Raw genomic sequence first — 25,066 nt, 5'->3', positions numbered from 1 at the left:
GTTTAGACATGACGTTTGGAGGTTACTATTAGTTTGCGTAGGGGTGTAGGACAAATACAGTGTTGGGTGGCATGCAAAATTTCTGCCGTACTTATGTTTTTCATTTTTAGCTTTTATATATTCTGAGGTATGGAATTCAAACCTCGGTTCATAACCTCCTCTGCCATGTTTGCATATTCTCCCCATTCTTGCATTCCTACTCACTCCCACATTCCAAAAACATGGATGTTGAGTACGCGCAAAACTTTAAATTGATTGGACATTTTTACTGGACAGCACTTTGAGTTGCATTCTTTTTGTATGAAAAGTGCTATATAAATAAATTTGATTGATTGATTGTCCACAGGTGTGAATATGAATATGAAAGGTTATGTGACCTGTAGCAGGCTGGAGACCAGTCCAGGGTGTACCCTGCCTCTCATCAAAAAGCTGGGATAGGCTACAGGCTCCTCGACCCTAATGCGGCGAGGCATTATGGAAAATCGAGGAATGGATTTTTGACTTTACATAAGCAGTCCTCATAGAAGCGTAACTCCGTGGTCATCTCAGGCCTCCTGTAAATGGTTGTCATCAGATACCCACAATATTCACAGACAAAGGCAATATTATCACTAGTGCACGTTCTTACATGAATTAACTCAAAGCCACTAGGTCAGTGCCATAGATGGCCATCATCAACCATGCCACCGTGTTCAACACACATGAATTGCCCCCTAAAGAAACACTAACGTCCCCAACTGCCGCCTACGGTTGTTTAACTTGCTGACGTTAAGAATTTATGAGCTTCAAGATTCCTGCGGCATGCTCCCTTCTCTCTTGTGCGAAGGCAACACATCTCGAAAAGTGTTATGGAAAAGCAAACAAATTGCTTTTGATACCTGCTTGTTTGCTGAGGTGGCGCAAGAAATGAGACAAATACTGTATACAGCTGTGTGTTTTTTGGCAACAAGAGGATTTCAACAGTGTGTCTGCAGCACAGAGCCGGGCCATTCTTCATAAATCCTTCACATGAATTGTATTGTAAATAGGGCTACAACTAATGATTGTTTAATTAATTGATTGTTTGGTCATTTAATCAATGAATCAGATAAATAAACATGCATTAATTTCCATCCTTTTATTCCAGAATATGACATTATTTCAAATTGACAGTGCAGAAAATGCACAAACAGAAATTATGATTCAGTCACTGCTTTGGTCCGTAACATGTCAGAAAAAGGGCAAAAATGTTGATTATTGCTTTCCAAAGTAAAAGAAAATGTTTTATTTTGATTCAACACAAAGATAAATCAGTTGATTTTCATATTAGGGACTGCATAAATCATTTTTTTACTCTCTGAAATTCTGAGCATTTGGACAATTTTAAATTTAAAAAGGTATCGAAACGATTCATTGATAATTATTGATAATGCTTAACTTGATAATTAATTAATTATCAATTAATTATTGTACCACTAATGGTAAACATCATGCACTATTATCATTATATATTATATTATATTATACATCCCTTTTAAATATGTGTGTAAATCCACCACACTGAGGCTTAAGTTAAATAATAGCACATCTGTTTGCATTTTTACAATACCAGATTTCCTAGAACTTTTTTTCATTCTGTCACTACCATTTATGAACAATGATTGGCTGTGGCTCAGTCCTCGATCACCTCCTGGACAGCACATTAATTCTGCTCAAAATGTCCAATGCCATTTCAATATAAAGAGCAAATTGGTTGTGCTATTGTTATCTATTGGCTTAGAAGTCTCTCTCTCTCTCTCTCTCTCTCTCCCCCCTCTCTCTCTCACTCACTCACTATCTCTCTTTTACCTCTCCGCAGAGGGTGAAGTAGCAGTGCATGCAGCTGCGGACACTAGGTGTCACCCTTGTGACTTTGAAGATGGTCTGCCTCTGTATAGTGTGCGTGTGTGGCCTGAAGCGGAACTCCACATTAACCTCCTCAAAGTCAGACTGAAGACGAGACAGCGTTGGTATCGAAAGCACGTTAGTCTTTCTCTGAATTAGGATGTGTCATTTTTTACTTTGTAACATTTTACACACCTCAAAATTGCTAAAATCAAATTCATGACCAGAGACTTTATAACACAACACTGCTTTGTATTTTATATTTCACTATATCAGCCTATTGAATAGAAACTCAATGTTTTGAGTTTCTATTCAATATATATATATATATATATATATATATATATATATATATATATATATATATATATATATATATATATATATATATATATATATATATATACAGAAGAATTGAAATGTCGTTTCTCTCTCCCCCAATAAACACACATAGAAAATGGGATGTAGAAAATTAGACTGAGAAGGAATTAGTTTTATCTTATCTTTTTAGAGATAGAGTGGAGTACATGTTAAAAATATTTGTGTATACGTCCTAATACGTTGCTAAATAAGCACTTGAACAGCACGCGTATTGTTTTAGTTGCATGGTGCGGTGGTGCATCATACTGCAAACAGGAAACTCATTATTAAATATTGTAGTACATTAACGACTCCGTGTCAAAAACTGAGAATTATTAGACACTTTTGTTGTTGTTGTCTTTCATAACTCAGTGACTGCCATTGGACTGTGCAAGTGCACTTAATATTGTGTCCAGTGAGTGTTTACTTGACAAAGATTTTGTGTGTGCGCGTTTGTATGTATTCCACTTGGCTTTGTCTTGAGATAGACCCCCTTAGCTAGCTGTAAAGCTGTGCTGGAGCTGGCGTGTTGTAATTGCAAAGAGGAAAGGAGAGGTATAAGTATATCTGCTGGCCGTCGTGTGTGTGCGTGTGTTTGTGTGTGTTTTTGCCCCACCCACAAGCGATTCCAGCCCCGGCTGTGTAACCCCTGATTGGCTGAGGAGGGGAGTGGAAGAGAGAGGTGCGGGGTGGTGGTGGGGGTGGGGGAGACTGCGGGTCTGCACGCACTGAGCGGCCGGCTCTAGAGCAACCGCGCGTCTGCCAGTGTGCGTGGAGCGAGAGGAGCGCATGTTCGAGTCCGAGTTCTTTTCTTTTCGATGATAGGACCTGCTGGGTCCTCCAGTGTGCACTCGCTTCACATTTTAGGCGCTGTTTTTTTTTCTTTTTAATTTGTAACGGATTTCTGTAATGACGTGGATTTTTGGTGTTTTCACCCCCCACCCCCAAGCGCTTTGCAGGAGAAAGTGGCATCCGCAAGACTTAAGGAGGGGATGTAAGAGGGAAAAGATGTGCTGGAATTAAAACAGATCTTGGACTTTGCTGATGTGATGAGACATTCCAGGAGCAGGTGACCAAAATCGGACTTGAGCTGTCAATCTATTTTCAGATATTTGAGCAAGGACTTTGAATTGAAGTAGAATAGATGCAGGAATCTAGGGAGGACTTTTGAGCTTCATCACTTGGGAGATTTTTAACGTTTTTTTTTTTTTTTTTTTTTTTTTTAAATTTGGGAGGATTTGCCTCTCACTGGATCTTTCCTTCATTTTGGATCGATGATTCACTTTGCTTCTGTGAGACTGTTCTGCTCTGTAAGGACATACACAGCAGCACTTGGATGAAGACGTGCACGGTTAAATCACTGCAGCTTGCCCGGACACCGTGCGCGGTGCATATCCCCGCCGTCACCCTTCGCAGCGCTACACTGCAGGAAGGACTACTTCGATAAATGTCAAATGTTCATGCACACAAAAACATTTGTCTCAACACTTTTTTTTTTCTTTTTGTACGTGACATGTTTTTGGAGGTGCGTGAGTAATCCAGCTCTTTTATTAAGGTGAACTCAACAGGTCCAGGGAAAAAAATGGAATTAATACATTTAATTGTGCTGCTGCTCTTATTTTTGGTGGGCGCCGAGGCTGTCATTAACCTCAAATATGGAATAAACGAGGAGATGAAGCCCGGCTCTGTGATTGGGAACGTGACAAAGGACGCGCTCAAACAAGGATTCCAAATCGCGCCGCAGCCGCCCTACTTGCGAGTCATCTCCAATTCGGAGCCGCGCTGGGTGGAACTCAGCCCGGCCGGGATTCTTACCACGCAAATGAAGATCGACCGGGATGTAGTGTGCCGCCAGACCCCCAAGTGCATTATTTCTCTGGAGGTGATGTCCAACTCGATGGAGATCTGCGTCATCAAAGTTGAAATTGAGGATTTGAACGACAACGCGCCTAGGTTCCCGACGAGCCACATTGACATTGAGATTTCAGAAAACGCATCCCCCGGGACCAGGTTTCCCCTGGAGGGGGCAAGCGATCCAGACTCGGGTGTCTTCGGAGTGCAGTCCTACTCCATAACCCCCAACGAGCTTTTCGGACTGGAGATTAAAACAAGAGGGGACGGCTCCAAAATTGCAGAGCTTGTCGTGCAAAAATCATTAGACCGAGAGACCCAGTCCCACTACACTTACGAGATCAGCGCGGAGGATGGGGGAGACCCCCCCAAAATAGGCGCGGTTCAGTTAAACATCAAAGTCATCGATTCCAATGACAACAACCCTGTTTTTGACGAGCCTGTATACACAGTTAATGTCATGGAGAACTCCCCAGTCAACACTCTAGTCATAGATTTAAATGCAACAGATCCCGATGAGGGCACCAACGGAGAAGTGGTGTACTCCTTCAACAGTTACGTCAATGAGAAAACGAGGGATGCGTTCAAAATTGATCCCCGGACGGGTATCATCACCGTCAATGGTGTTCTGGATTATGAGACCGCCCAGATATACGAGATTGACGTGCAGGCCAAAGATTTGGGTCCCAACTCCATACCGGCGCACTGCAAAGTCACCGTGAACGTGATGGACACCAACGACAACCCGCCTGTCATTAACCTGCTTTCCCTCAACACGGAGATGGTGGAGGTGAGTGAGAACGCGCAGCGCGGGTACGTCATCGCCCTGGTGCGTGTCTCCGACAAGGATGCAGGGGCCAACGGCAAGGTTCAGTGCCGGCTCCAGGGCAACGTCCCCTTTCGGCTGCAGGAGTATGAGAGCTTCTCCACCATCCTGGTGGACGGTCGGCTGGACCGCGAGCAGAAGGACACGTATAACCTGACCATCCAGGCCGAAGACAGTGGCGTCCCTCCCCTGCGCGCCACAAAGTCACTGGTGGTCAAAGTGGCGGATGAGAACGACAACCCGCCGCACTTCCTCAAGCCACACTATCAGGAAATGGTCATGGAGAACAACCTGCCCGGCTCGTGCCTGCTGGCGGTTTCGGCAGAAGACCCTGATCTGGGCATGAACGGAACAGTGTCATATTCCATAGTCCCTGGTGAGATTAAGCACATGGACGTGAACACATATGTGAGCATAAACCCGTCGGGACGAATTTACTCCATGAGGTCCTTTGACCACGAGTACACGAGGACTTTTGACTTTAAAGTTCTCGCCAGAGACAACGGCAATCCGTCTTTGTCGAGCAACGCCACTGTACGAATCGTGGTGCTGGACGTCAACGACAACACGCCCGTCATGACCAACCCGCCTTTGGTGAACGGCTCCGCCGACGTGTCAATCCCCAGGAACGCCGGCGCTGGCTACATGGTGACCCAGGTCAAGGCGGACGACTACGATGAAGGCGAAAACGGCCGGCTTACCTACACCATCTCCGAGGGCGATCGTGCCTTCTTCGAGATCGACCAAGTGAACGGAGAGGTGCACTCCACCCGCATGTTCAGTGAGAACGCCAAGTCCACCTACGAGATCACTGTGGTGGCCCGGGATCACGGCAAGCCCTCGCTGTCTGCCTCGGCCTACATCACGGTGTACCTGTCGCCGGACTTGAATGCCCAAGAATCCATTGGACCTGTCAACCTGTCCCTCATCTTCATCATCGCCCTGGGCTCCATTGCCGCCATCCTCTTTGTCACAATGATCTTTGTGGCGGTTAAGTGCAAGAGGGACAACAAGGAAATCCGGACCTACAACTGCAGGTACTGACCCACTTGTGTGTGATGCGTGCGTGTGTGTGTGTATTGCAATCATTTGTGCAGCATCCTGGGCCTGCAGATTTTCCTTCTTTGTTTTAGTTTCAGGCTGCTTTTGAAATAGAATTAGTCCATCTGAGGAGCATTGCAGCTTGTGATTGACTGATTTAATCCTTCCTTTGTGACCAATTGGCTCATAAATACGAGTGTCATGTTCAATTTGTGGGCTTGCTGCCAGACAATTAACACGCCCTGCTGGTTTGATGACAGTCATTTCTTATATAACTGTGGCTGATTGCTGTTTATTAACTTTAATCTTCTATGATTATGGCGTTGGTCAGATTTAGCCCTCCTTTGATTTTGGTATCCATCTTTGACAGGTTGAACAAATCACAAATAGTTTCAAATGTGGTCTCGATGAGCTCAAATAAATAGCACTCAAGTCGCAATATTAATGAATTTCCTGGGAAGTGGCACATTATTAGTTTTTAGCACATCGAACGCTCTGTTTTTGTTCATCAATCTGCAATCAGCCCCGGTGCCACATTAACATTATACATTTACATATAGATTGGATTTGAGACTTCACCTGCAGCCGTAATCATATTTGACTAAATATTATTGGAAGTCAAGTTCGGATGTTTTTTCGAGCATCGGTCCCATCATCATTCTAAAAGAGTACATCACCAATTTTACTTGTTGCTGTGCATTAATTGTCTAGTTTAATATACTCACTGGACGCAACATGCACCATACGTTTACACAAATCTTGTAATGTATTGGCTGTCATTGGACTGTGCAAGTGTACCTTACGTGCACCTGTGGGGGTTTAATCACGCGAAGCATATTCAGATGTGTGTCTTTTCAAAGTTGATAATGCTCAGTTTTGATTGACACTGTCTAACAGATGTTTAGTGTTATCTATGCTGATGCATTGTAGATCACTAGATTGTATGTTGGAACTGCTGAGTGCATATAACCATCTCCCGAGAAGCTTTGAGGAGGTTAACATTAGACAAAGTGTTTTAAATTCAAGCCTGATTTACTGTAGATGATGGATGCATCTCTGGCAGAATCTAAATGGAAAGGGTTTTGCGGATTGAAATTGTCCCTTCTCCTGCTCATTTAGAAATCTTGCTCAAAGTTTAAACAATTACCAACTATAGATTCCAAAAGACAAGACCCATGAGCCCCCTCCCTCCCCATTCCTCACTGTGACTGGGTGCCATAGTCAGCAGTGATGGGATGTGTGCCCTTCTTACGGCTTTCCCCACCTTGACTATTAGGAGCAGTTATCTTCAATTGATTACTTATTTTCAGTCAGCCTGTCTGTCTCTACAAACCCCCCCACCACCCCGATTTGCATTTAGAAGCAACATAGAGCGGAAGGCAGCATGCTAAATGGTAAATGAAAACGATGTGGAGAATGTTCTGCTTTTTGTTTGCCAGCTGCCCATTTTCTTTCCTCTAAATCAACGGAGAGGGGGGGGCGGGGGACGGACGTAGAATGAGGGCGGTAGCTTTTTACGAGATGCAATCTGAGAGAAAAATCAAAGTGAGGGAAAAACAAGACTTCTTTTTAGCCTGCGCTATTGTACAAGTGTTGGAAGGATTGGAGCTGCGTTTTAGTGAAGATACAGAGGCCAGTGTCACATCAGAGGCTAGTATCACACAGATATTCCACATGCGACTGGAGAAGAATAACCGGCATTTGAACAATATAAACTACATGCTCCACACCGTGATGATAGAAATGTCTTAAAAGTAATGTATAGAAAAGAAAATATCACAAATTACTTGGAATAATTGTGTTGAGTGACATGTGGACATAACATCTGTTCTCCTGTGGAAATCCACAAGCCTGTGTGAAGAAGTTTCTATTTCCCACTCCCGGAGAGTCTTTGATGAAACATTTGCTTATTTGCTCTTATTTCTGTCAAAATTGCCTCACAGAGCCTGTGGAAAACACTGAGAGCAGAAAAACAAATTTCAATCTGCAGATCCCCCAACTCCATATTGCTTGTGTGCTTGCTTGATAGTCAAAAAATGTGGTTTCTGTACTTTGGGTATGATTGCATATACCGGTGGTGCTTTGTTGAACCAGTGTCGTTTGTATCTGTGGTTTTGGCATGTTTCCATACTGTTTGCCTGTTTGTGACATGTCCAATATTGAGCATGCAAATCCAAACATACAAAAAGAGGCCAGTTCCTTTGCTGTCTCAGGGTGGGGAGTCCCTTAAGTGGGTCACCCCTGCACACAAGGAATTAGCAATTGTTTGGCACTCATGGACTCAAACGTCATCCTAGCTGGCATGATGGTGGCAGCACGTTTTTGACTGTGTGCAAAGGAAAAAGCCAAGACAGAGCACTGCTTTATTGAGTCTGTTCAGTTTCTTCTACTTGCGCAGGGTGGCTGAGTACTCCTACGGCAATCAGAAGAAGTCGAGCAAGAAGAAGAAGCTGAGCAAGAACGACATCCGCCTGGTGCCGCGCGATGTCGAGGAGACTGACAAGATGAACGTGGTGAGTTGCTCATCACTCACCTCCTCGCTCAACTACTTCGACTACCACCAGCAGAGCCTGCCGCTGGGCTGCAGGCGCTCCGAGAGCACCTTCCTCAACGTGGAGAACCAGAATTCGCGCAATGCCGCACCCAACCACGGCTATCAGCACCCGTTCACCGGGCAGAGCCACCAACAGCCAGACCTCATCATCAACGGCATGCCACTGCCAGAGGTGAGAATCCGCGCATAGTAGCTCTGGACTATGTCGAGCGACGTAGTAGGAGGGCAAAGCTGATCGATGTGGGGTTAACGAACCCCAAAAGCGAAGTTGTTTTAGACTTCCGTCTTCACTCAAAATGTCTGAACGATCCATCTGATATCCGTTGATGGTCTGATTGGAATGGCAAGAAGCTATTTGACACATTTCAACACATCTCAAGTTGAGGTGATATTTAGCACTCCATCACAGCAAAGATGGTGCTGTCAGTGAAATGTCTGCTCGTCATTGATAGAAGGTTAAGCTATTTGAAATGGCATGTGTGACCAAATGTCAGTTTGTCTGAGTGAAATGTTCAAGGCATTTCAAGAGATATTGAAGTTGACCTGAGACTGAAAGCATTTTACCAGCACAACCTGGAGGCTGGATGAAAGGAAAGATTTGCCCTTCTTCTTACATCTTCTTTCTGTGCTTTAGTTGCTGCAAAAAGAGAACCTCTCTGAGCGATGATCTATCGATCCAGCTAATCAGCTCCATCACGTGTAATTTCAGGTGCTAGCGGAAAGAATAAACTTTGCCTAAATTGCCTGCCCACTGTCCATTTGGCAGAGCAAGCGTGCAGTGTGAGTGCATGGATGCTCTGTGCAGCCAGCCATTGAATTATCCTGACATACTATGCACGGCTCCAGCAGAGCAGAGAAGGTCTGACGAGAAAACCTATTTGAAATGACAGCGTATGCAGACCAGCTGATCTTTATTTCATACATTTTCCAATGTATGAATTGCTTCATTGGATTTCTTGTGCAACACACCTCCCTGTTGTCATGACCCACTTCTCCTGAATCCTGCGAGAGCAGGCAACTGTCCCGTGAGTGACTGCAAATAAACGTCTTTGCTTGGTCTGCGGACAACGTCGTGAGACGCTCACTCCTACAGGCAGCATCAGGAAAGGTTCTGCGTCCACACGCCCAACCAGACAGTCGTAATTGATGACTCCAATCTCTCTTCGACATTCATGGAGAGGAAGCTGTGGTGTTGGGCAACAAGAAACACAAGATGGATATTGATGTATTGAGCTGATAATCCAGAGATATTCAGGCACCAATGGATCCAGAGAGGTCAATGAGACCTACTTACAGGCATGGTGATTTACTCGGGCCTGTCTGAGTTGGTTCTGATGCGGGCCATGAATACAAATACGAAATGATGCATTGTGATGATTGGTTTACCCATTTACATTTGAAATAGTCGGTCTGATCCAGATTGGAAGATATCTGTGTTAGCTCTGTAAACAGGTTACATTTGTTAGATACCTACATTTCGCACATCAATGGTAGTGTGAGGCAGCTTGCAACTGATTCTAAGTTAGTATGCTGTTTTTCACAACACTGGTCAGTTTCCCATTTAAGGGTGCCTAAAACAATGTGATACAGATGAGTAACACCATTTTTAGGCAACATAAACTCTAAAAATGTTTACTGTATGGTACCTTATGATGAAACCGTTGCTTACGTAGTTATATGACAACTGCATATGTTGGGGCAAGATCAACAATGCTTCAGCAAAGCATTTCTCAAAAACGAATCAAGAAGGACAAATTATTCGACAGCTTTGCATTGGAAATGTAAACCCACTAACCATCACTTAATATATTTTGAGTGTGAACTTGGACATATGTGCACATGAAACTAAACCAACATTTTTGGTTCATGTTCGTCTTGGCTTGTAGCGACGGGTAACACGACGTGAGTGTTTTAGCAAGTGCAAGTACGTGAAGCAATGAGTGGAAATACTCTTAAAAATCAGTGTCATGTTTTCACCAACTCATTTAGCTATGTTGCAAGAGAACACGGATAGTGTCATAAATTAGTGATTCTTAATTACTGTGCCTTACGTGGTCAACTTAATTGGTCCGAAATGTTTTGTTTACCACAAATAATGCATCTACTTTGTTTATCTCTATTCATTTCTATTTATTTTTATCTCTCTCATTATGTTATTATACATAATTTACGTGACATTTTTGTTAGGCGTTTTGAAATAAAAAAAATATAAATAAAAGTAAAATATGTGCCTTGGCTGGATAAAAAAAACACTGTTATAAATGGCTGGCATCTGACTGTAACTCTAATCTTCATCCAAAAACAAAAACACATCAGCCAGGCTAGACATTTTGCACAAGCTCCTGAAGCATCCTTCCTCTGTGTCTTAATCATTCAATAAAAGCACATTTGCTAGCGGATTAGCCAAGCCTTGATTTGCCTGTGCTAATGAAAAAGTAAAGAGTTAGACAAATTAGGTTCGATTGATTCCGATAATCTTATATGCAAAGCTCTGAGCCGCCTTGATGGAGCTGTGCGAGGTCAAACAGAGACGAGCGAAAGAGTGAAGACTGGTGAATGAGCGCCAGTGCCAGGTGCCTGGGCCAATGTTGTCTTGGAGCCACTTGATTGGCTTGATGGAGGCCGAGCCTGCTTAGCACGCAGCCTCCATCGCCGGCCACTTCTCCTGAAATCGACAAGCATCTCTTTGAGCCAGCCAGCCCCCGTGTCTGGAGATGCCAGCGAGACCGCGCTTTAACCTCCCACCGCATTTACCTCGATGGCACAGTTCTGTTTTCTCTGCTTCCCGCCGTGACATCTGCCGTCGACAGAAGTCTTGCAGTACAAAACAAATGTCGCACTTAAATAAGAAATGCTGTAGGTCTAATTTTAGCGCCATTTGCAACGCTAGCAAACAGCATTCAAATGTATCAGAAATAATAATGAGACATCGTAACCTGAACACCACTTGAGTCGGCCTCTACCTTTGGGCACTCCTCCATGATTAGGATAGCTGCTTTCTGTAATGTTGATTCATTCACCCTGTGCTAAAGGCGCTTTAGTTTTGGCAACCATTCATTCAGTTACATCATAAAATGTTACTATTGAGCAACATTTGGAGACTACGGTAAATAACAGAATTCTTTTGAAATAATTTGAAAACTGGTAGCTGATTTTTTTGTTAACTAACATGTCGACATTTGACAACGTGTTAAGAAATTTTTTTGTGAACTGACTTGAAAACATTATGGAAACGTTTGGTGAATTAACTTAGAGAAGTATTTGGTTAATCAGAAAACATATGCATGAAGAACGGTAAATAAAAACATAATTATACGAACAAAGTCAACAGTGATTTCCAATAATTATGTTATTATTTTAATAAGAATGTTAAAGCAGTGGAAAAAATATTGTGAAGCATTGCGACCATTTTCATATTTTCCAATGTGTCTTTTTAATCACTTTTCACGTGGCTATGTGGTCCGATCTGTTTTTGCCAGTGGAGGCTAAAATCATTTGTTGCAACCTATGCTTGTGATCGTTGCACGTATACTCAAATGCTTCAAATGTTTGCTTATTTGAGCCGGTGAGCATCCTGCTCATAGTAGAGCAGCTGGTTACAAAGCTTTTCCTGCTTCAGACAAAAGGTTGCTGCATCACACAAATACACATCCTGTACTCAAACAACAGACCAGACCAAGATAGTGGCAGGTGACACTGACAGATCTCCCTGAAGGCCTCATATGTGCAGTTGTGTATATTGCAGTCTCCCTGGTGAGAACGTGAAGTGGTCTATACATCTCTTTACATCCCCTCTCGTCCATTGTTTTGAAGCATGTCATCTGTGAGATGTTTGTTTGAGGTGCCCATGTTGGATACAAATGCTCACAGGAACATAGAGCTGTCTTCCATGGCTTAATTATAGTTTATCACTTGCTCGGAGAGACAATTATACCGTAAAAGAATGGCCTTTGGCTACAATGTGTTTTTGAATATGTTATGAATAGGCTTCTTACACCTGTGATTCCAGATAATGAGCACGTAGTGGGAAGATAAGTTATTCTAACTGTATTGATTCATCTCAGCCAGGCGTTCTTCCCTCCTATTTTATACTGGTAATTAATGAGAGAGGGTGACAAATGAAGCAGAAAGTAGAACGCCTCTAGATGACTGATAATCAATGCAGGTCTCGCTCAATATGTACCATTTCATACTAGTTGCAATCCTTGCGTTGTCCATCAGCGGCCAGAGTAGCCATCTGTCATCCGTCAGTCCGTCATTTTTCTTGACGAATTCAATTGTAATTGTCAGTCCGTCAAAAGGCCTTTGGTCTGTAAGTCAGTTCCCTCCTAAAAATGTCGGCAAAATGGCCGTCCGTCAGTGATGAATAAAATAGTATATTATTATATAATTATATAGTACATATATAACTAAACATAATATATAAATGACTTTTGGTGAGCCGCAAGGTACGCTCTTCATTGGTGTCCAGACAGTCACAGGGCACATATTTAGAAAAACAACAATTCACAATCAAACTCACACCTGTGGGCAATTTGGTCTTCATTGAGCCTAACATGCATGTTTTGTAATATGGGAGGAAGCCAGAGAATTCAGACTAAAAAAAAAAACAAGCACAGAAATAACATGAAAACTGGAGCCTGGTTTCCAACGGCCAAACTCAAAATTAATGTATATAAAGCAAAGTCTATACAGGGATAGCGGTATTAATGAAAACACAAAGAGTATAGGTACAAGTACAGTCTATATTTCTATTGGTATCATTGCCTTTCTTCACTGATTGACTGTGATAAATCACAAGGTGATTACCTGCCTCATACTGTATATAGTGGCATTCATTATATGTTACCAAATCTGGTGAATAGATAACAATACCAGATTCTCAGCATCACACCAGGATGCATGGCTACAGCCAAACATGTCATCTCTCTGCCACGAGAGGCAGACGTGTTGCCGTCATTCACATCATTGCAGGTGGCCTTCTACAGTTGTGATGAATACGCATGCGTGCACACAAACAAATGCCATACACAAATCATCTCTCATGGATTGTCTCCTTTATTTGAAACATGAGCTGTGACATTATCATTTACATCCTAGAGGCTGACTCGGGAAGGAGAGGCATTGTCAATAATCAGACATCATAGTGATCTTGCATTTAGAGTGCCCTTTTAATGCTACTGTAGTTGTAATTTTGTGTTTAATATACGGTTAGCCATAAATGTTGCTGTTATCGCTGGGTTGTACAGTACTTTGGAGCAGTGTTATTGCGAATATATGGTTTATCTCAGCTGCAAATCACTTTAGGTATTATATTACTGTAAATTGAAATAAGGCCTATTTGCTAAATATTTTTGGCTTGAGTTTCAAAAAGCTAATGGCTTTGTTAGCTTGTTGAGATAATTCTTAGCCCATGAACATTACTGGATGGTTGTTTTAAAATGACAAAAGTTATCACATCAGATGTTTGTGATGCATTCTTTAAAGTCTCCTCCCACCTAAAGGATCATTTCATGCCCCGCACCCCTCAAAAAAAAGTCTGCCCTCCTGATTGAGTAGCGGATGATCCTGTTAATTATTTCAGTTAATTGTAAGGCAGAGAATTTAGAAAGGCAGCACTATTTTTCAAGTGTCAGTGTTTATAAGGCAAAGCCTCGGCCGTCAGTAATGAATGAACAGTGGGTGACAGCGATGCACTTAGTGCCCTTTCTAAATATGTTTGGCCGTGATTCCATACACACAAACTGAAACACACTCAGATGAGGAAGGCATCGTCCGGTCCATCGCCAGAGGTGCTCTGGCTTGTCCCAGCTGAGCGGGTACAGCCGTGCGGGGACGCGCGGCCTCGATGGAGGTCGCTCCGAAGCCAGTCGTATTCTAGTTTTGGGACCATTTTTGGTTACAATGATAACTACATTGATGTCCACTGATAGTGTAGTGGTACACACGCTTGAGTTGTGTGCGGGCAGCGTGGGATCGATTCCCGCTCAGTGACAGTGTCTGTGTGTGCCCTGCGACTGGCTGGCGACCAGTTCGGGGTGTAGTCTGCCTTCGCCCGTTGACGGCTGGGATAGGCTCCAGCAACTCCCCGCGACCCTGTATAGGATATGCGGTTTGGAAGATGACATGACATGATAACTACATTGGAAACATTTTTTTAACACATTTTTGTTAGTACATTTCTGTTAACACATTTTTCCTACGCACGCACACGCCCACACACCCCCCACACACACACCCATACACCCCCCCCCCCACACACACACGCACACACACACACGCACACACATACTTGCTGCTAATTTTGCTGTTGCGCCGCTTTGTCGCCCTTCATGTGTACTTTTTACTAACTTTTGGTAATTTGATAACTAATGTCTGGTAACATTTTGGTAACTGGTAACTAACTACAGTTAGCATTTTTGAAACTGTGGTAACATATCTATATCTATCTATCCGTCTATCTGTCCACCCATCAGTTAGTACTGATTCAGTTCATGACAGTTTGACCTTAGCAAAGGTCTGCACCCTGCTGAGTGCTTTTTATTTTCTTTCTATAAAACCTGGCCTTCAGATGAGGACACTTTTTTTATTACCCTACCATTTCCAACTACCATAATGGCAGAAAATGTCACATTTCTAATGTTAGAATGGATTATTTTGTACTTTGGAGATAAATATTACTTCACTGTATCCAACAACACAGATGGCGGCATTAAGCGAGGATAGTGGTTTAAGTGGATTTTACACTGTGTGTGACAATATACTTTATTCAGCGGACACAAAGTGGTGACCATAATCATCTACTTTTTATTCAGCTCAAAATCACCGAAAACTAGGAAATGTGGACATGTTTTGTATTATACTGTACATAATAAAAAAGGGATTTATTGCAAAGTCAAAGACACAGCAGCATAAATCTCTCTAAAGACTTTTAGTGGACGTGAACGCAGTAAGGCTACAGGAACTTTGGACCGAGGTTGATGGGTCCACATGTAAATTGGAGAAGGCTAAATGGAGTGAAGGAAAAGGACATCGTGATGATGTTTATCACTGGGGAACAGGACATCATTACGCACCTTGTTAAGCCCCGCAAGGAATGCTGCATGGACGTAATTACCCATTTAAATGAGTATCCAGTGGCGTTTTTTTTCACCCGCCCCACGCCCGCTTTTAATTTCTCAAATTAAACTCTCAGACATAAATATGCCACATTGTGTTTCCTTTCATGGAAATCATCGGACTGTCTCAAGTCCCATCAGAGCACATGAATATGCAAATGTTTACCATCAAGCGCATAATTATCAGCATTGTTTCCTGCAAAGGTTTATTAAGCTTCCAAGAAAACTTATGACTCGAGCAGGATATTACGGAAAAATAAATATATCATATTCATAATACCCCCAAGAATGGCCTACTTTTGTATAGAGGAGAAAAGGTCAGCTTGCATATTTTAAAACACAAATCCAAAGATTTGCTATAGCCAAGGGAGAAATGTGTTTGCAGTCCGTATAGAAGCTTTTTTGGGGGAGGTCTTTTTTTTTTTTTTTTTAATATGTGCACCAATTACATAATATTCTTTAATATTGCAGAATAAACTGGGTCTCCCTATAAAGGTTTTAAGAAACTCCAGACAAATACCCCCCAAAAAAGACGCACATAATATTAATAAATTACATCTTACAATTTTATATTACGTACATTACCATCCTAGATATTTATACAATCATCATAATCTAATGGTGATGCAGACAGTTTTTTTTTTTTTTTTAACATTGGTGGCTGAATTTTGGTAACTTTCTTGGGATCAGTGGTGAGTAAAATTTGCAATACTAACCATCTATGGTAACTAAGGTCTGTAAAAATATTTTTTAACTTTTGTGTGACTCATTGTGGTAATTTTTGGGCAATGAACACTTGAAAATGTTGGTCACATTTTTGTGAACCTTTGGTTAGAGATTTTTTTGGTTAGAGATTTGTGCAAATTGTGTTAACTAACAGCTAACTAACTGTGCTGATTTTTTTGATAACTTAAATGGAAGGCAGTGAATGAATTTGATTTGTCCTAGCCAATTAGCAGAAGGTTAATACAGAATGTAAAAAAACTACTGTATTTTCTGTACTATAAGCTGCACCTTTATATAAGACGCACCAACCATATTAAAAAAAATAAATAAATGAAAAAAAAACACATATAAGCCGCACCTATGTTGAAAAAAATAGATATTTACTGCATTTGCAGAATCATTTTTAACTGTAAATGTACATGTATGTACCTGAACAGATTCTTTCCCAACAGTGCCTTTCAACACGGCAGCAACTTTGCTGATTAAAACGGAACAGAACCAAGAGAAAATAAAGTACTTATCCTCATTTCACAGCCCTCTGCCACTCCAGTTAACGTCCACCTTTTATTGCTGTACTTCCACATACCACCTAATTGATAACCTAGTGCATAGCGCCCTCGCTTGTTGAACTCCTCCCCCTGCACACATCCTGTTAATGGCAATTTTATTGTATTGTATTGTAATTCCGGTTAGAGCGCCCCTAGTGGTGGAAGAAAAATCCACAGAATATCCACACCGTTACAAAAGCCGCATGGTTCAAAACCTAGGAAAAAAAGTAGTGGCTTACTGTCCGGAAAATACAGTGTTACATTATTGGCCAATGAAACGCTAGATATGCTATTGAAAACATAATGCAAGAGGTTGGATCATTAACATTTGTCGTTGTGTATGTCAAACATTTTAAGAAATTGACAGCTTGTGTTTTTCTGGCTACTTGGTTCATGTAGAATTACGACTGGTGTTACAATGGCAAAAAGTACCTGGCAAGTTAATGTTTTGTTTTTGCAATATTTTTTTTTTAAATGGTCGTATCACTTTTTTCCCACAAGGTAAAGGCACAGACACATTTATTTAATACTTGCTGTGAATGGAAAATTCCTCAAACAGCCAGCCCGACACCGGGGAAGAGTGACCTTTTTGCTGAGGCCTAAAACAAGGAGGTAGCGGGAAGACGTTAGTTAGCATTTCCCCCATCAGATTAAATGTCAACTTCTGCATGCATTATTGTAGAATAGTAAGTAGGAAGACTTGTCAAACAATTTGCCGGCACGGGTGGAAGAAACCCATCTGCATTGCAGCTCTGCCGATGCGCTTTGCCACGCCACTGCCACTGCATTTGGATGCGTGCTATAAAACTATTGTGGCTGGAAATAGCTTGAATTATTCTTGTGTCACATGCTTTTTAAAAGTGAGATGAAAGTATTAAAAGAGTGGCACTGAAGTAGTAAACAGGCAGACAAATGTTGCATTGTTATTTTGTTTTGCCCAGTGGTGCAGAGGCCTTTCTTTTCATTTGAGAAGATTCAAATGGTGTTTTTGTTTGAAGACATAAACCTGTGTTTGCATCAGGGACTAATATGTGGACGTTTCAACTACAGCAGTGGCAGAAATCAGCTGCTCCAGAGGCACAGGCCAACGTGGCCGTCAGAGCAGCGGGGTGGCGTAATTGTGCATTGTGCATCCACACAACAGAGGCAGAGCATGTAATGAGCTGCAGCACTTGCAGCCAGCCAGCCTAATGGGCTATGACCGAGTGTGGAGGCCTCACGTTCTCCCTGCCCTGTGTGGCTGCCATTTTTTCTCGCATGCTCACCCCTCGACGCCGCCACCCCTGTTATCCCTTTCCTTTATCACTTCTCCCTCAGCCGTTGTCGCCCCACCGCTCTGTGTGTTTAGCACCTATTCTCATTCATGATGTGTGCAAATCTCAGAGCAGTCGGTGAGATTGAGCCTGACATAAAGCAGAGGAGCTCTGAGATGACATTAAGAATTAAGCAGCACAATGAAGGCTTTGGGAGAGAATTTTGCTGATGTTTGGTGTCGGGGATTTGTTGTTTGAAAGTCCCACCTTTCCATTAAAGAGTGCTTTGCATTTTTGCATTCACACGCAGATATGCAGGTTTCTGCCCAGGCTAGTGTTCCTGGGATTATAGGTTTCCAGAAAAGGGCCTAGGCATATTATTTACACCCAATGGCGGCTTGAAGAGGGATGAAAATCCATTTCTTTGCTTGAGTAATACCAGGTCAAGTTGCTAAGACAGGAATGTGTGCCAGGAATAGATGATATCATCTTTTTCTGAGCTCAGGAAGATGCAGAGGATGAAAACACCACTAATGATAATAGTTATGACTGCCTTGCTTTGAAATTGATAATGACTCCACCTCCTCCTGCAGCTCGCTTTCGGCATTAGGAAATAATATTCAGGCAGTGGTGCACAATGGCCTGCCGCATTTTGCCTTTCCCCTCACGTCCGACGTTTGACATAGCACAGCCCAGACAGCCAACTTAATGAACGAAAAGCACTTGGCCTCACTAAGGTGGCTTTAAGTATCGTCTTTTTTCCACGCTAACTTCTTTAGTTCCACCTGAGAGCTGCTCCTTGCTCCAGTTAGAAAGGTAGAGCTGTGGTGCTCCTTAAAGAAAAAAAATTATAGGCTTTAATAATGTAGGCTGATGATTCCTTTGGCGACCAAACCAGGAAGGTCGCCACAGAGCTGTGTTCCAGAGCATTTTTCTGCATTTAAATGGTTAAAAGATATCCGTCAAAAAGTGTCACTTTTCGGTATGCATTCATTTTGGTACCAGCTGCAATCCAAATTCATTTAGTATGGTAATTTATTTAACTTCATTCATGAAGCCTGACCCTGTGACAATAGGAATGCTATGAATGCTATTCACATAGCAGACGGAAATGCAAGCTTAATTAGGTTTTACCCAACTGTGAACTAAACTGTACCACGTGTCAGAATCAGGGCTTTACAAGTGAACATTGCTTCATGAAAGGCAAGACTTAGCTCTAAGCTAACGTTAGGTGTCCCAAAATTGCTTAATTAATGTAACCATTTGAACTTAATAGACTGAAACTGTTGTGAAATGTTTGGCACGCCAGTTGTCCCACATTGTCAAAATCGCACGTTAAAATCTAATGTTTACTTCGTAATAGAGCCTTTTCAATTAATCATGTTCAACTAGCACTTGTGTTAGCATAGCATTATCCTGTTGAAGGTCATGGGTAATACAAATGCACAAATCCTCATTTTGCCTAATAAAGGAACCATATCAGAGCGAACCAAAATGAACTGAACAGATTATCTTGAAGCTAACATTAACTTCCCAAAATGTCTGACGGTCTTAAAAATATAAAAAAGGAAACATTCAACACATCAGTTGTATAGCATTGTCACATTTTCACAATGACACCTTAAAAACATATAGTTTGTAATATTAAGAAATTTCTTTCTGGAAGAACATTTGCTCTCATGATGCTAATATATCACAAGCGTTATATGATCATACATCTATTCTGTTTTTTTATACAGCTCCAGGGGAATTACAATGTGTCTGATGCATTTACACATAGTGTTGTCAAAAAAAAATCTCAACCGTGTATTATGGCAAACCAAATAAACTGTGTGGCTTTGTGAGAAAATCTTAGCTGCAAGCTGGCATTAGTTTCCCAAATTTGCTGAGTATATCCTTTAAAAGAAAGCAAAAACAAAGAAATAGTAAAACATTTAACAAATAAATAAATGTACTTCTGTTCTAGTTAGGTGCTGTGCTCTTCATAGCCTACTTTCGAACTGTTGGCACCGGTATTGGCCAGAAATCCCTATTAGAAGCGTGTGTTTTTGTCCAATATAAGGTAGAAATCCTAGTGTTGTCTAGTTGCCAACATCTGAATCTGTTATAATAAAAAAAATACCTCTTATTCATATTCATATGTGGTTGCCTACTTTGAGCGTACATAAAATGAATAACTAGAGCGATGGAGGAGAAATTACATGGTTGTGGTGTTGTTACTTTTGATTTGTACGCTATTCACTGATTATTATTTGAGCCTCTAAGCCGCAGATTTGGCCTTGTTTTTGCCATGGGAAGTCATGTCAATGGGGACAGGATGGCTCGGCTTGAGGATCTTGTGTGAGGCTAGGTTGGCAAAGAGAAACAGGTTTATACAGCATGCAACACATTTTGGGCATCGCTACTGATGGTCAGCTAAAGGGGCAGAATTTAAATATGGTGGCTGAACGAGAGCATTTTTCCAATTCTAGACCTCCATCAGTTGCCTTGTTAGCAGCACTGATAGGAAGCCAGTCACCCAGTTTGCATAAGCAACTGGGGGAAACGAGACTATTTTGGTTTAATTTGGGGGACTAGCTCTAATCCAGACTAAATCTCTCAAGGATGAAGCCCCCTCCCTCCTCCCACCACAGTCGGATTACGGGAGTGTCTTTAAAAGGATAAGGGCCTGCTTATCGGCGCTTCTCTCAACACTTGTTTGGGATTTAAAGAAGCGGGGGAAGGTGCTTCGGCGTCACCCGATGTGGCCGGGGTGGAGATGAGTCAGAGATTAGGCATCTGACAAATGAGATCAATGGTAATCACAATTTGCCGTTTTTATACCACCCCACCCACTCCTCGCAGCCCAACAGACACAAATGCATATGCTTCCACTCCCACCCACCCAAGTGGATTTCATTTAGTGATTTTTAACAGACTGGAAGAGGCTAAAATGAGATGTCCTGTTGAGCTTGGTGAATGCCTTTCACTCGTTTATTAACACCAAAGTGGAGTCTGTGGTGCAGAAAAACTGCAGAAATGATCAAAGCATGTGACAAACTAATCAGAGCTGCAATGAAAAGAACTGAACCAATTTGCTCACATTTAGCTTTGCACTCGATGAATTTACCATGGCCTGTATAAAAACTGGCCGTATTCTCGACTACATGACACTACTACTGTATACGGGGAAAAAAATGCATCAACTTGTTATGGTTAGTTTCTTGTCATGGGCAGCACATTGAATAGTGGTTGGCATGTATGCTTCAGACTCAGGGTTAGGCTTAGGGTTCAAGTCTGTTATTTTCATGGGTTTCCTCTGGTACTTCGGATTCCTCCCACATCCCTAAAACGTGTTTCTTTAGTTAACTGAAGATACACAGTTGTCCATAGGTATGATTGTGAGTGAATGGTTGTTTTGCCTATGTGCCCTGTGACTGACTGGTAACCAGTCCTCGCCCAAAGTCAGCTAAAATTGGCTGCAGCGACCAACTCTTTAGAAAATAGATGGATGGATGTCTTCAAATGCTCCTAATGAGATCTACTTTGTTGTTTTCTTCTGTAAGCTAACCTAATGGTCCCCTCACCAAAAACAGCGTTCATTTATCGTGCATCCCACCAAGGCAGCTAATGCAAATCCAGTGCTCCAAAGTTCAAAGACAAATTTCAAAGTTCATCTCGGTTGAACTTGGGTGCACTGAACCCAGCAGTGAGCACAGCATGAGCTCACATAGGGCTTTATTAGCACACAGTCGACACATTGATTGACACACATATAGACGACTGACTTACTGGATCCGTGTTACGTGGTCTCTGCTATACTGCCCCTGTCAGGAGATGACTGGCATGGACAGCAATTTATGGAAATCTGTTTAATGTTCAAAACTGATGCTTTTATGAACTGTGTAGGTGATATTTTCAGGTACACTTCAATAGTCTGAACTGTAAAAGTATAAAATTAAAATATACAAAATGTACTCCATGCCCTGTTCTATGGGCATCATTCTAATTTCCTGTTGGTGAATGAATTGCCATGTCGAAAAGGGTGACAAGTGCAACCGCCCCCCACCCCCCCAAAAAAAGAAAAAGACAAAGAAAAGAAGAAAACACACACACAAAATATTGGCAAATAACCTCATCTTATGATTATGCATCGGTGTTTGTCCCTGCATTCCTATGGTTTTATATATGTACACAATCTTCATTTTGAAATCAGCAGTCAGGGAAAGTAGTGATAACCAAATATCTAAGTACACACCTATTGAGTATTGTGGGAAAAAATGCTTTTCAGATCCATAATAAGTGAAGAAAAATTGCAAATTTAGCACACAATTTTCTGCCAAATCAGTAGGAAAGGAACCAATCCATTTAGCAATAAACATAACATAGCCGCATTTTCTTTTCTTTACTGGGCTACAAAAATTTGTAACTTGTAATATTTGCGGTTTGAAAACCTTAGTTTATGAGTTCAACTTAAGATTTTTCCAAAATACAACAGCAATTTGGCCTGGTGCTACTCAGTTTCATTTTGCATGGATGTTTTTGGGTCTAGCTTTATAATAATGTTCTCCATGTCCTCAAAGTTACATGGATTTACCAGCAGTAAGGTACAAAATCCATCCATTCTTCTTTTTCAATGGCGCTTGTCCTCATTAAGTTATTGGATGGGCCTATCACATCAGACAAGCAAATCGCAAGCACAGATACACAAATATTCACACGTAACTTTACATGCATGTTTTTGAAATGCGGGAGGAAGCTGGAGAAAATTCTAAATCAGTAAATAAAAATGTAGAAAAAAAAACATGTGATCGCACCACTTCAGGTGGTGTGCAAGAAATAGTTCACCCTCCCAGTTGCACTTGATGGTTACAAAAGTTGAGCATACCCCAATCTGGCACACATAAGCATATGTGTTGCTTGAGTGTAAGTGTGAAGCTGTTGCTTATTTTGTTGGGGGTGCGATGGTGACAAGGTGACTGAATTCCTTGCGGATCCCACACATAAAACCCTGAGCTCTTATCTCGGGAGGCAGCCTGGGAGTTAAGATGCTGCAAAAATCACATGGGGGAGAGTGAGGCTGGCGTCGAAATAGAAGCACCTCGGCGGAGGGACTTGTTTACCGCGGGTTCATCATTTTTGTCTCAGCTCATTAAGCCGTGCTCGCGGTTGGCGCAACAAACCTCCTCGCTTCTCCACAATTAATAATGGCACTTATAGGGTTAGCTCAAACACATTAGGCATCAGCTAATTAACAGATGCAACGACGAGGTGGGGGAGGGGGGGGGTCAGCGATCTCACCTCCAAAGGTACAAAGACACACCTTGTAGCTTTTGCGTCAAACGGAGTTCAGCGATGCACCGTGCAATTAAATCGATTTTAAAAGGAGCTCTTAAAGGTGTCAAAGAAGCAGAACGCCATCTTCTCCCTGCCCCTCACTCTCTTCCATTATCCATGCAGGCTGCATCCTCTCTAAATAGTTTTGCATGACCTTTGCTACAGTAGCTCTAATTATTAGCAGCACATAGGCCCTGTAAGGCACACGGCTAATTAGAGTGGATTTATCTGAGGGGACATTGGTGCAGTTCTTCATAGGCATGACTGGGCTGCCTTCAGATCAGGTGATATAAAGCCGCTACTAAGGTTAATCTGGGTAACACAGTAATAGTAATTAGAATCATAATCATGACAAACATAGGCTTGATAGCAGCACAGAGCAGATCAGTCACGGGGTTCATTGTTAACAAGCCGCCTTTATCGTCTCTATTGTTTTTTTTCTTCTTTCTACTCCTTTGACTGATGTTTGACTGTGCTTGTTGAAAGCTATATCTCCCTTTAAAAAAAGGCATTGCCCTTTAATATAGGACCTCTTGTCATTCAATCTCGTAAAGAGTTGTTACTGGAGAAAGCAGTATTTTTCAAAGCTTCGACATGAATGGAGAGGGGCAGCTGGAGCTATCTTTTGGCTGGCGGGCAACTTGTGTAATGAGCCTAAGAGGGTTCCAATTATTCCACTTGTGATCAAAAAGGAGATGGAGATTACTTCTCCTGCCTCTTTTTTCCCTCGCTCTCTCTCACTGACATTTTGCACGGTAACATCTTTTGATAGGGGCCGGGGGAGGGAAGGGAAAAAGATGATTACTAGAGAGCGTCTGATAGTCTTGAACAGGCAGTTCTGGCCTCTGCATTAAGACAAAATAAGATGTTATGACTCACATTTTCTTTTGTGCTTTCCTGTAGGGATGGACCATTGGAGACTACACCCAAAAAATGCGTTGAATGGTCTTTCTTTAACATCCATTTCCAATGGTGTGTGATCAGTGATGTACTGTACTGTAATTGCCTTGTTTAAAAGAGCAAATAGTGAAACAGAAAGGTCCTAGGGTTGGCGCTCAGGGCTAAAACTCTTTGCAGAACAAACCAACTAGCCAATTTGTGAACTCAGGAAGCGTGTTACATTTTGATGAATAGCAAATATGAAACATGCGCATACACCTAAAACGTGTTAACTTTGCCAGTGAATTCTTTAGTGTTTCCACAAGTGAATCAGAAAAATAACCCGAACCCATTTTTTTGGTTTTTCACACAATAACAACATGGAGGGAAAGTATAGTTGAGGATCAAAGCTACAGTAACAACTATAGTTAACTCAGTAATCCTCACTCCCTGTTACTTCTTGCAAAGTGTGTGCAAATAAACACCACTTATTGTAGACATCAATGTCTACTTTGGGGTAACTTTACTCTAACTTTGGGGCACTTTACTCAGTTTACGTATAGCCTCATTTATATAGTGTGATGAACGTGTGAATTTCGAAAATGTATTTAGCAAATGAACATAAAATGCCTTGAAAAAATAGCAAATCGGAAAGTCAGGAGGGTTGAAGCTTAACCAAAGATAATAAAAACCACAATAAAAAGCAGTATAATAGAGGCTCAGAGCTAAAC

At 41.9% G+C, this 25,066-nt stretch overlaps 1 protein-coding gene across 3 annotated transcripts in view; it reads left to right on the top strand.

Annotated features, from left to right (window-relative positions):
- Positions 1-2,935: 2,935 nt before the first annotated feature.
- Positions 2,936-25,066, top strand: part of pcdh19 (protocadherin 19) — a 69,139-nt gene continuing 47,008 nt past the window's right edge. Inside the window, exons 1-2 of one of the 3 annotated variants that reach the window (XM_086024302.1) lie at positions 2,936-5,937; positions 8,340-8,667. In XM_086024302.1, coding sequence (XP_085880428.1) covers positions 3,806-5,937; positions 8,340-8,667 — 2,460 coding nt within the window. In that variant the 5' untranslated portion in view covers positions 2,936-3,805. Of the gene's footprint in view, positions 5,938-8,321; positions 8,668-25,066 lie in introns of all 3 variants that reach the window. The other 2 variants (XM_086024303.1, XM_086024301.1) reach the window with 2 other exon arrangements.

The sequence above is a fragment of the Filicampus tigris genome, chromosome 2 (assembly GCF_054856515.1).
Source record: "Filicampus tigris isolate MCC_2025a chromosome 2, RoL_Ftig_1.0, whole genome shotgun sequence".
In the NCBI taxonomy this organism is placed as follows: domain Eukaryota; kingdom Metazoa; phylum Chordata; class Actinopteri; order Syngnathiformes; family Syngnathidae; genus Filicampus; species Filicampus tigris.
This window is presented reverse-complemented; position numbering and strand designations above follow the sequence as displayed.